The sequence below is a fragment of the Equus przewalskii genome, chromosome 4 (genome assembly GCF_037783145.1).
Source record: "Equus przewalskii isolate Varuska chromosome 4, EquPr2, whole genome shotgun sequence".
Classification (NCBI taxonomy): domain Eukaryota; kingdom Metazoa; phylum Chordata; class Mammalia; order Perissodactyla; family Equidae; genus Equus; species Equus przewalskii.
Window position 1 is genome coordinate 58,764,522 of NC_091834.1, and position 13,048 is coordinate 58,777,569.

Here is a 13,048-nt window from a genome sequence, read left to right on the forward strand (position 1 = left end):
TACTAGGAAATGTGAAGTGACATGTAAGCATCTTGGGAATGGGAATGTCTTTCTTGTGGTCAAAGTTTACATAACATTTTCTTTTTGTCTTTGATGTGCAGTTGTTGAAAGTGAAAAGAATGGCAAGCCAAACACAGTGTGTAACCTAAATATTATGAGTTAGAAGTCATTACATTTCCATTTTACATAAAAGACTATCAGCTTCTAAATCAAATTCTAGATGAATGCAGTTATAACATCAAGTAATTTCATAAATCATACTTTAAAATTTCAGACAATCAAGTATCCTAGTACTTTGTGTATTAACATTAAATGATAATATAAAACATCTCAGACCCTGGGGTGAGCCCGGTGGCACAGCAGTTAAGTTAGCACGCTCTGCTTTGGCAGCCCAGGGTCTGCAGGTTCAGATCCTGGGCACAGACCTATGCACTGTGTATCAAGCCATGCTATGTCGGCATCCCCCATATAAAATGGAGGAAGATGGGCACAGATGCTAGCTCAGGGCCAATCTTCCTCAGCAAAAGGGGAAGGATTGGCAGCAGATGTTAGCTCAGGGCTAATTTTTCTCAAAAGAAATCTCAGACCCTAAAACAAAAAAAAAGATATTCTCTTTAAATGTTTCATTCTAAAGGCAATACAGCATTTTAGCATCCACCATGTGGCACATTCAACATATCTATTTTGATAGATAATGGGGATTTGCCACAAATAATTCTGAAAAAAAATTTTTTCCTGTCAAATTACAAAGAAATACTTAAGTTAAATGAAAACCTTTCCTACACCCAAATAAATACTGAGATTCAAAAAGAGGCAACTACTTCCTGGCAAACACCTCAAGTTTACTCAAGAAAAGCACAGCTCATTAAGATGAGGAGATAAGAAAAGGAAAAGTTGAAGGAGGAGTTATAATTCTCCACTCCTGGATTGTATCAAGAATATGGGTTACACAGAGAGCCTCATCTGTTCATCTCTACTTAAATGAAGTAATGAACACAATGCAAAACAGTGGCATACCTCTCAATGGCCGTTCCTTCTATCGCAGCTCCATCTCTCTAGGTCTTTGAGGGACTACAGTAAGCCCTGAGGTCTAAGAGGCAATTTTAGACGTCCTCTTAGGAACTGAGAAAGTCTCTTCCACTGAAGGAAATCCAGTTCCATCTAGATTAACTCCTTGAGAGTTGCCCTCAGGGGCACCAACAATTAGTTCACAGATATCAGGACACTTCACACCTCCAAGCTTCTCAGGCCTGTGAACTGGCAGTGCCAATGCATGCAACTGCCAAGTGCGTGGGGTGGCCAATCAGCCCCCTGCATCCCTAGCATCTGCTTCGTGGGATGCTTGGGTTGCCAGAGTCCTGCTAACCCCTCAATTACACAGGGAAGTAGTGTCAAAGCTCACAGGTCCGGAAAAAACACACAATGATAGTGATAGCTGGAATGTCATCACTGTACTGGCCACAAATGCTCCACATCTAATGACTATATATATTTGGTACATTCTAATATCATTCTCTAATTTGTCCTACAGAAGGCATGTTTATTAGACAGACAGACAGACACGTATGTCCAGCTACTCAAATCATCTTGCCTTCCATGTGATGACTTCTAGACTCTGAAGTAATTGACTGACAAAACCTGGCCACGACTCAAAAGCTGGGGGGAAAAAAAAACCTGATTGCCAGTCTGACACTAACCACAAAAGCGTTTAGGAGCCAAACTAATTAGAGCCCCTTCAATTACATTTGCTAATTGAATGGATAAGCAACGACAGCATGGATCAGTGAAAAGAGCACTAATTTGGGAAACCAGAGACACAGGTTTAGTTGTAGCTCAGCCACTAAATCATGAGCGATTTTGTACAAATCACTTGACCTTTCCGGCTTCAGTTTCTGAATCTGCTAAAAAAGAATAGTGATTTGACTTAACTTTAAGGGTTTCTATCTCAAAAGCAGAAAGGGAACTTAGGCAAAGAAACTTTTCATATTTAGTAAGCTTAAGTTCTAGGAAGGCATAGCCTCTGTGAAAGAGGGCAACGCAATAGGAGGCATCTGTAGTGAGCCAGCACAAATGGACAGCGGTAGGAGGACTCTGCTATATCTCCACATCTGGGGCCGGTCACTGACCTAGCCAACTCCAGGCCATGGCTCTGCTCTGATTGTCACGGCCATCCCAGAAAGATCTCTTGCTAATTCCAAGTGCCTCATTCTTACATTATTATCAATTAAGATGACTTTACTTTTCCATTATCTCAACTTTGACTACCGGAGACTGGCTCCCTGATATATAATGGTATCTACAGTCTTTAAGAATTTTTGCAGCCAATTTCTCTGTATTTAGATTCATCTGTATGCTAGTACACAACAATGGCAGGTGTGCAACCAATACAAAGGGCAGGAGACTTGATACATTAAAGACAAAATCTGTTTTGCTGGGTAGGGGGAGGGAGGAAGGATGGGGGCATCAGGCCTCAGAGTTAGCTGAAGGAACGGTACCTCCTTTTTACATATCCACTGGAAAGAGACAACTGTTAACTAATTACTTTATATAAAAGAAAAATCTCACTGTCTCTTCTAGACAAAACAGTCACATAAGTCAAGCTCAGCACTGCTTCCAAGTAAACCAAATGGCCAAAAAAAACTTGCAAAGAAGCAAGATGAACATGACCTTGGTTCAACTTGCCATTCAGGGTTTTTTAATCTTTCCAAGTAGAAAAGCATACTATTACTTCAAAATTACACTACACTTGAAAAACTGACAAAAATGGTTGTGCCTACATCTTGAAATATTTGGTCAACAATGATGCAGCCCACTCAGCAAGAGGCTTTTCAAGTTCTCATTTAACAAGACCTGAGAGGGTGCCAGATTAAATCCCAAGAGAATTACTCAACCAAACATGTTCAGTCTTACAACCCAGGAACAAGACGGTTTCCAAATTTTTAAAGAGAAAAGAATCTAATTAAGCCCAGTTCAACCAGAAAACTCACACAGAAATGCTAAGTCCCAAGAGTTTTGGCACAGATCAGCAGCATCTCCAAGGAAATTTCTAGACAATGAAAATGAAAATGAAAATGAAAATGAAGCACATTTTCCCTCGACACTAATGTTTAAAAAGAGAAATTGGTATCTTCTGTAAAATAAAAGTAGGACAGTGCAGAATATATTCTTAAGCAGGAATGCTGTCAAATCACTTTATCCTCTAGTTTGGTTTTAATTTTGGGCATCATTCTTTCACTTAAAAATATGTTTAAAATTCTCTTCCAAAGCGCTCTGGACTCCAGCTCAGCCAAGTCTGTGGTGTGTTTCTACATGTGGTGTGAGAGAATAAAGATGTGAGAGAAATAGGTATAGATGCAACAGCAACCGTAACAACAGTAGTAACAGTAGTAGTAGCAGTAAGAGCACTTTTTACGTGCCAGGTTCTCCAGGACTAAGAGAAAGGCACTGTTACTATCCCCTTTTTATAAGATGAGAAAATTTAAGTAGACTGAGTTCAGTAAACTGTCTGAAGTCACACTGCCAGCATATGGTAGAGTTGAGATTTGAGCCCAGGCAATCTGGTTCCAGGGCATATGTTTTTAAACCACTACATTCACAATTTACTGATTCATGACTTCTAATATACAAAGGCCTGATAATCACCATGGGTCACATTCTTAGAAAAGATGCTAAAAGTTGAAATGATGCATTGTAGGTTAAACCTGAGTTTCCAACAGAAATAAGAATATAATAAAGGGATAGAGAAAGAAGAATGCCCAATTTTTTTAGGGAAATGACCACAAATAACATATTTAACCACTTATAAATGCCCTATTAGAACAGGTTAACATTTAAAGGCATAAATAAGTCGATTAAATACAATCAGTCATGCAAAACATATTTAACGTGTCAAAGTTTTTATTTCCTTCATAATCCACGTAGTATTTTTCACTAATAGGTAGAGCCTGAAGAAAAACTTCCAGGGTGGGAACATTCTACAGCACTTCTTCACCTCGAACTGCAGGTGGCCACTTTGCACCTTGAGGGGAGGGAGGAGGCTGCCTGAGGAAAGCAAAGCCAGGAGGCAGACAGCAAGGAATCTGATTACATCTGTGCCCAAAATTCAGCTGTGCCTGGAGTCAGACCACTGCCCAACTCCTCAGTTACCTGAAATAATAAATCCCCAGTTTTTGCTTTTAAAAAAACAAAAAGCACTTCCTCAAGGAGACGTCCAAAGATCTTTACAACCAGTTGACTGTTTTTCGATTCATATATGTCTATTTTGGTACTTTCTCTCCCTGCACATCTCCCACTGAAAGCACACTCGGTATTAGAAATCAACTAGCCAGCCTTTCTGCAATCTTTGGGGGGAAAAACTTCAGTTTTCTTCAGCTGCCATTTCATCAACCTCATTTGACATAGTAACATCGGTGGAAGAAGGAGACACCTGTCCTTAAAATATAAGAGTCAACTCAAAATATACTCTGAATTTTTGAATCCTTAATCCCTTCATTGCACTATTGTGCACAATGGCAAGAAGTTTCAAGCTTTCCACCTATATTTTTCCACCCCATCCCAAGTCTTGTCTTTGCCTTTTAGTAGTAGAATGAAACTGTTTTTCTTTTATCCGACATTTTTTACAACTAAGTATAGCTATGAAATAAAACTACTAACATCTTGATACATCAGAACTTATTCAAATTAATGTTAACTTTTAAAGTAGTACTCTTAGGAAATCGCACTTGCTCAAATGACGTTGCCACTGTTCAGGACATTTTTTAAGCTGCCAGCATAAACCATTTATCAACAAATGTCTTCATTTTATTATGGCATCATGCTTCCCTTTAGGCCCAAAGCTTTTTTACCCTTTATCCTTCTTTCTTCATTCATCTAAGTTTCACATTCTCCTACCCTCCATTGCTGTTATGATCAATACTCAGAGGACTTCTTAAGAGTCAAGACTCTTAGGGGAATCAGAGGTAGAAGGCAGATGGGATATGGGAAAAGAGGATTCGGTCTTCCAAGCTTGCTGCTTCAGTGTGAACCACCTACAGAACTTTTCCCACTGTGTGTTGGGGGCAGGAGTGGGAACTGCAGACATGAAGCTAAGACAAGTCTCCACTCTTTACCAATCTGGGAGAGGCAGCGACCCAGAATCCATCTTCTTTTCTTCTTCACAACCACTTACATATCTCAAGGAAGAGGGAAAAAGGAAAATCTAATAATTGAGTCTGTGTCCCAGAACCTTCTAATTTCTATTCAGGAATCTGAGAGATCATCTTCATGACTTTCATTTCAGACTACATCATTTCTGTGCGTTGGTGAGCAAAGATTATACACAATGTTTACGTAGTTCCCTAGCAGGAATGAAATGACTCCTGGTTAATTACTTATTTTCTCCTCCTCAAAAACTACTTCAGCACTCTATTAAAGTCAAAAAAATTTTAATAGAAACTTCCTTGTAATATTATTTAGTCTTACCACCTGAGACACACCTAAAAGCTTACCCCATCTAACTTGACCTATTTTATTCTTCACAGCACTAAGTGGACTGCTAGACATATGGTAGGTATTCAGTACATATCTGTTGACCTAAAGTAGAAATCTCTAGAAACCTGGAGCCTGAGGCTTCTACTTTTAAAGAAAACTGCTCCTTTGTCCCCATTCTTCACCTGGATAAAACCTACCTATTCCTGTGCTTTCTGCCTAAATGTCTAGTCTTCAGAGAGAACTCCCTAACTTCCCTCTCACCCAATGTAATGCATATTTTACCAAAAAGTAATGAGACCCTTTACTTTCTCTTCTGACTTACCACAATTTGGCATCACATATTTGTGTTACATGATAAGCTAACACCTCCTACTGGCCCCCAAAAGCAAGAACTGTGACTGTTTTATTCTGGGCTATATTCCCAGTGTCTGACACATAGAAAGTACTCAAGAAACATCTGTTAAATTAGTAAATTAATGAAGGTCCTATCCCCTGTTTGCTAAGAGATTCTAAGCAGCCTTAAGCCATAGTGATCAGAGCAATAAAAAGTAACTTTTCTTCACAAAGGAGCAAGAGATTTTGACACTGTCATTTGAATGGAAAGCATTAGAAAAAGAGTAACAGTTCCTTTTATATATAGCAGCAGTGAAACTAAGACTTATAGGAACTCACAGCTAACACATACAGTACTTACAATGTGCCCAACACTATTTTAAGCTCTTTACATATATAAATTTATTTAATCCTCATAACAACTGTCTGAGAAAGGTATTATTATTATCTCAATTTTACACACGAGGAAACAGAGATATAGAGACACTAAATAACTTGCCCAAGATTGCAGATACTAAGCAGTAAAGGCAGATTTCAAATCCATGCATTTCGCAGACTCCCAATACCTGCCGTATCAGTTTCCTGTGGCTGCCGCAACAAACTGCCAAAAGCAAGGTGGCTTAAAACAACAGAAATGTATTCTCTCACAGCTCTGAAGGCCAGAAGTCTGAAATCAAGGTGTCGGCAGGGCCCGTAGTGTCCAAAGGAGGATCCTTCTTTGCCTCTCCTAGCTTCTGGGGGCTCCTGGTGTTCCTTGGCTTGCCACAGCATAACTAAAGTCTGTCTCTGACTTCACAGGCCTTCCCCTTTGCGTCCCTGTGTCTTCTCCTTTTTTGTCTCCTGTAAGGACACTCATCATTGCCTTTAGGGCCCACCCTAAATCCAGGATGATCTCAAGATATTTAACTTAATTACATCTGCATGGAATCTGTTTCCAAATAAGGTCACATTCACAGGTACTGGGGGTTAGGATTTGGACACAACTTTTTAAATAGCTTTACTGAGATATAATTCACATACCATATAATGTGCCCATTTAAAGTATATAATTTGATAGTATTTAGTGTATGCATAGATACGTGCAACCATCACCACAATTTTAGAACCTTTTCATCACTACAAGAAGAAATCTCATATCCATTAGCCATCACTCCCCTATGCCTGCCTGCCTCCTCCTACCCTTCCCCTGCCCTCACTCCCCTGCCCAGCACTAAGCAACCACTAATCTACTTTCTGTCTCTATAGATTTCTCTATTCTGGATTTTCATGAGTGGAGTTGTATAGAATGTGGTCTTTTGTGACTGGCTTCTTTCATTTAAGTTTTCAAGGTTCATCCACATTGTGGCATGTATCAGTACTTCATTCCTTTTTAGGACTGAATAATATTTCATTGCACGGGTATACCATGTTTTGTTTATTCATTCACGCACAGATGGACACTTGGGTTATTTCTATCTTTTGAATAATGCTGCTATCAATATACAAGTTTGTATGTGGGCATGTTTTCACTTCTCTGGGGTATCCACCTAGAATTGGAATTACTGGGTCATATTCTAACTCTACATTTAATTGTTTGAGAACTGCCAGACTCTTTTCCAAAGTGTCTTCACCATTTTACATTCTCATCAGCAGTGGGTGAGGGTTCAATTTCTCCACACTTGTTATCTGACTTTTTGATTCTAGGCATCCTAGTGGGTGTTGTAATCTCATTGTTGTTTTGATTGCATTTCTCTGATGACTAATGATGTTAGTCTTTTCATCTTTTCACATTTTTATTAGCCATTTCTATTTCTTCTTTGGAGAAATGTCTATTCAGATCCTTTCCCCATTTAATTAAGTTACTTGTCTTTTTATTTTTGAGTTGTATGACTACTTTATATATTCTAGATACAAGTCCCTTATTAGATATATGATTTGTATATATTTTATCCCATTCTGTGAGTTGTCCTTTTACTTTCTTGGTAGTGTTCTTTGGAGCACAAAAGTTTTTAATTTTGATGAAATCCTATTTTTAATTTTGTTGCTCATGCTCTTGGTGTCATATCTAAGAATCCTTTGCCAAATCCAAGGTCATAAAGATTTACCCCTTTGTTTTCTTCTAAGAATTTTGGAGGACATCTTTTTGGGGGCCACTATTCAACCCACTGTATTCCTACTGCCTATACAACCCATTATTATAGATAATTACTATTTAATTCCAACAAACTCCATGGGTGCAGAACAACACATTAAAGGCCGGGGGGGCGGGGGGTTGCTATATGATCAGTTGCTTGACATTACCAATCCAAAATGAATCTAGGCACTTTACTTTCTAGTACTCAGTTTATAAACAGATAACAGTTAGCTACGTTTCAGAATCATCAAGGAAGATGCCACACACAAACTCAAAAATGTCTCACACATTAATTTCATTAATTAGTGAATATGCATCACGTAATTAAAAGAGCTAAAGCCAAAGTCAAAAACAGACCTTTGTTCAGATCCTGGCTCTTTCCATTCACTCACTGTGTAACCTTGGGGATGTTATTTAACTTCTCCAAGCATCAGTTTCCTGATAATACTTTTGTTACAAAGATAAAATTAGATAATATATACAAAATATTTAGTAAAAGACCTGACGCATAGTAGGTACTCACTAAATATTAGCTTCTTTTCTCTCCTTTTAAAAAACTAAATATCTTCTTCACTCAAGGATGAGTCTTATTCTTAAAGTAGGCTTCCTTCACACCTACCTAAAATCAGCAACACTGAAAAATAAGAACTTTATTGGGGAATGGAGGTAAAAGGGTAACTTTAGAGTATGAGGCAACTCAGGCAGAGAGTCAGAAAGCTCTGGAAATCCGGGAAGAAGCGGCAGAAATGAGATTCACAGAGGGATTATGATCACTTTTCCACAGACAAGCTGTAAGTCCACAGGCATAGAGGAAAGAGTAATGGCATTGGTAACAATTTGAAAGGCCCTAAGCTTCTGCTTTGCCAATTCAGGGTAAATCAGTCTCCTTTCAATTCCTACTGCTCTCTTGCTGGGAGAAGTAGGAAGAGGAAGAGAAATGCAAGTATTTTTCATAAACACACACACAAAAATTTCTGGAACGATATTCTCCAAAATGCCAAAGTAATGTGTTATTATTTTGATTAAATTCTGTGTTTAACTGAAGATATTTCCTCTGTTTGGAGACCAAATACCATTGTTACTCTTACAAACAAGTATATTAACCACTGTAAAGTACCAACATGAAATAGATATGTTATCGGCAAAAGTAATACCCATCTCCTCAAAATAACAATTAATTCATCCCAGACAGAATATCAACTTCAACTGTTTACCATCCCTGAAGATGATAAAGGCCATCTTTCCCAGATTCTTTACTAAAACAAAGAAGTGATCAAATCTCTCCCACAAGGCTACTAAGTCCCTAAGCTACTTAAGGTCATCTGTAAGCCTGCTGACCTGGTGGTACAGTGTCAGTATTCATAGATTTTATGAGCATAAGCACCACAACCCTACCCTGCAAAGTTCCAAGATGATACTCACATCCTCACACAACAGTGCTGCCATCTTCATATGGCACACAAACCGCAGGAAGGAAGGAATTGGAGGATGCCCAGTTCTGCAAATGGCCTAAGTTTCCTAAATCTGCTCTTTACACAGGCATTGTATTTCTCAGTATTTATTTCAAGTCTATTATCCAGAAGTTGACTGTTTAATTTTATTCTTTCTCTCACGTTTTTCTACAGTTCTCAAGAACTTTTTTTTTTAGAATTTGCTATTCAAACACATTTTTATTTATTAATTTATTTTTTTTTCCCGAGGAAAATTAGCCCTGAGCTAATATCTGCCAATCCTCCTCTTTTATCTGAGGAAGACTGGCCCTGAGCTAACATCAATGCCCATCTTCCTCCACTTTTTATATGTGGGACACCTACCACAGCATGGCTTGCCACATGGTGCCATGTCTGCACCTGGGATCCAAACTGGCAAACCCCAGGCCACCAAAGCGGAATGTGCGCACTTAACCACTGCGCCACTGGGCCCGCCCCAGGAACCTTTTTTAGTAGTCTCCCAGTTCTAGAATTATACTCAGCCCTCAGCTACTGTTCTACAACTTGTACAAGAAAAATTTCCTTTATATCTCAAAAAAGAAAACTCTAAATTCAGTTACTAATACATGGTCTCCTGTAAATATATATATTTTTTACATATTATATATAATATAAACATATATATAATTTTATATGTATAAAGAAATAAAATTAACAATGAAATAGGTTTACAACTCCATTGAGTATACTTCTAAGAAGCTGTCACTTATTTGAATGTACATTCATTTTTAAACATCAAAATCTAAAAAAATCTTAAGAAAAGGCCTTACCTGTTCACCTGCATCTTGAAACTCTTTACATGCATCAGGGAACACATCATAAATAATGAGCGGATAGCCGTGTTTCATGAGATTTTTTGCCATTGGATTCCCCATGTTGCCTAGTCCAATGAATCCAACTGGAGTCTTGGAAGCCATCGACCTAGAACACACTGATTTCAATACAATACTTTCAATAGGAGGAGATATCTTTTATTGTAAATATTCATTCAGTATTAGTCAACTGTTATTTAGACGTTTTCTGCTAAAAAAACGTTTTAAAGGCTAGTTTTAAACTGACGATCTAATCACATTTAAAGATATCAATGATGTGCAGGCAGGCTAACTTCTAATTATATAGTTCTCCAGAACACAATCATAAAATTTTAAGCAATCTTCTCTTCTGTTTTCTATCTCTATAACATCCCTTTACCATCTTTAACAATAAATAAATAATGTTATCATTTATAAAATAACTACTATGTATTTTATCTATTATGTATTTATGTGAAGTATTCTAGATTCCTCTTATCTATTATCTCCTTTAATAATGTGCATAAAAATCTGGAAGTACTCAATAAAACCTGTATCTAGGACAAAGTCCAAGAATGAAAACGCTTTTTACTCTCCCTCCTCCACATTTATAGAAACCATCCCCTCCAGTGGTATAAAAAACAATCTCAAAAAAATGTGAAACCCAGGAAGTGTATTTCAACCAAAAGCCACCAGTTTATAAATGGGGTCCTAGGAAAGAGGAAAGGGACGCTTCCACCGCTTTAAATGGCAAGAGTAACAGTCTCAGGACCTTAGGGTAACAACTTCTGCACTTTCAAAGAAGAGGCATTTCCATATACAGAAAAGAAATTCTTTAAAAGCTGTATGCAGGTTTTGATTTTCTTCTTTGTCACAAAGGTTTTTGAAATTACACTGGGGCGCACAATTCAAAGCACTGGTTTTTGCAAGAGAGAGCAGAGAGGCATTGCGTTATCATGAAAATAACATCAGACACTATTTTTCCGTTTCTAGATTTAGAAATCCACTCAACAAATATTTACCGTATGAAGTACTATGACAGAGCTGAGAGAGACACAAGCAAGATACGATCTTTGCCCTTGAAAAGTTCACGGTCCAGTGAGAGAAGAAAGAGAAATAACTCCACCTGCTTTCCCCTATCATTTCACAGCTTTAGTCTTCCTTTTTCTTTCAAGGACTCGTTTTAAGACTGTGTACTGCACAAACTAATCACAGTCACCCTTTTAAGCTTCAGGTGCTCTCAACTCATGGATCCCTGCACTTCTTTGAACTTAATCTAAATGCAATGAGATTTACTAAAAGCTAATTATTTGAAGCCCTAAGGCTTAAGAAATAGAGGTCTTGTTAGGTTAGAAGCATGTTTAATTCCTTTTAACTTGATTCCTTTTATTGGGTTAGAAGCATATTAATCCCCTTTAACTTGACTAAGACAGGTAGTTACTGAAAGGTCTGGCAAAAGAAATGACATGATCAGACCTATACTTTAGGAATAGAAATGAGGCAGCAGTGTACGATTGATAAATTGGAAGAAGAGCCTGGAGGCAAGAAGACAACATAAAAGTGGCAGTAATTCTCTAGGTCTGTCTTAGTCTGTCCAAGCTGCTATAACAAATATACCAGAGACTGCGTGGCTTAAACAACAAACATTTATTTCTCACAGTTCTGGAGGCTGAAGTCCAAGATCAAGTTGGCAACAGATCCACTGTGTGGTGAGAGCCCACTTCCTGGCTTGTAGATGGCCATCTTCTTGTTGTACCTTCACATAGTGGAGAGCAGGAGAGAGAGGACAAGCTCTCCCCTCTCTTTTTATAAGGACACTAACCCCATTCGAGAGGCTCTACCCTCATAACCTAATTACTTCCCAAAGCCCCTACCTCCTAATACCATCACATTGGATATTAGGATTTCAACACAGGAATTTGGGGGGACACAAACATTCAGTCTATAATAAGGTCAGAATTAATAAAGCACGGTGGCCATAGAAAAGACAGATTTGAAAAATATTTCAAAGACAGAATTAAAAGGACATAGCAATAGATTGGTTTATGGGCTAAAACAAAGGAAAAGTCAAAGACGACAGTTAGAAAATAGTGATAGCAATAACCTAAGCAAAGAAATCAAGAAGGAGAACTGGCTCAGTTTTAAGTAGGTTAACTGAGCTGTCAATGAGCTGAAAGATGTCTCACAGACTCTTAGAAATATTACAACCAATTATAATCATCTCAGGGATAGGAAGAGAAAAAAGAGATACTTGGTAACTAGCTGCTACAAGGTGAGAATTGAAACTGTGGGAGTTGATAAAAATCACCAAATGAGAGTAAAAGACGTTGAAGAACAAAGCCCAAGGGAATGTCGACATTTAGAAGGCAAAAAGAAGAAACCAATCCTGAACTGACACAAATGTTAAAATGAGGAGAGAAGGACATTAAAAGTTCCCATAACTGTAGTCTATATGTTCCAAAAGTAGAGATACAGAAGATATTAAAAAAGATGCAAATCAAACTTAAGATGAAAACTATAATGCGTAAGATGAAAATTACACCAAATTAAAAAAGCAAAACAGATATTACAGAAGATTAGTGACCTTGAAGACAAAGCAACAGAAACTATCCAAAACAAAACACAGAGAGGAAAAGTAATTTAAAGAATAAAAAGAGCATCAGAGAGCTGTGAGACAGCTTAAACCAGCTAAATACACATGTAACTGGAGTCCTCAAATGAGGAGAGAGAAGTGGGGACAGAAAAAAACGTGTGAAGAACTAATGACCTAAAATTTCCAAATTTGAGGAAAACTATAAATCCCACACATCCAAGAAGTTCAATGAACCCCAACACAAGAAACAAGAAGAAAA

At 37.9% G+C, this 13,048-nt stretch overlaps 1 protein-coding gene across 4 annotated transcripts in view; it reads right to left on the minus strand.

Moving 5' to 3' along the window:
• Positions 1 to 13,048, minus strand: part of HIBADH (3-hydroxyisobutyrate dehydrogenase) — a 111,176-nt gene that overhangs the window by 91,167 nt on the left and 6,961 nt on the right. For 2 of the 4 annotated variants that reach the window (XM_008517872.2, XM_008517873.2), the window contains exon 2: positions 10,176 to 10,336. In XM_008517872.2, the coding sequence (XP_008516094.1) occupies positions 10,176 to 10,336 (161 nt within the window). The remainder of the gene's footprint in view (positions 1 to 10,175; positions 10,337 to 13,048) is intronic. The other 2 variants (XM_070617567.1, XM_070617566.1) reach the window with 1 other exon arrangement.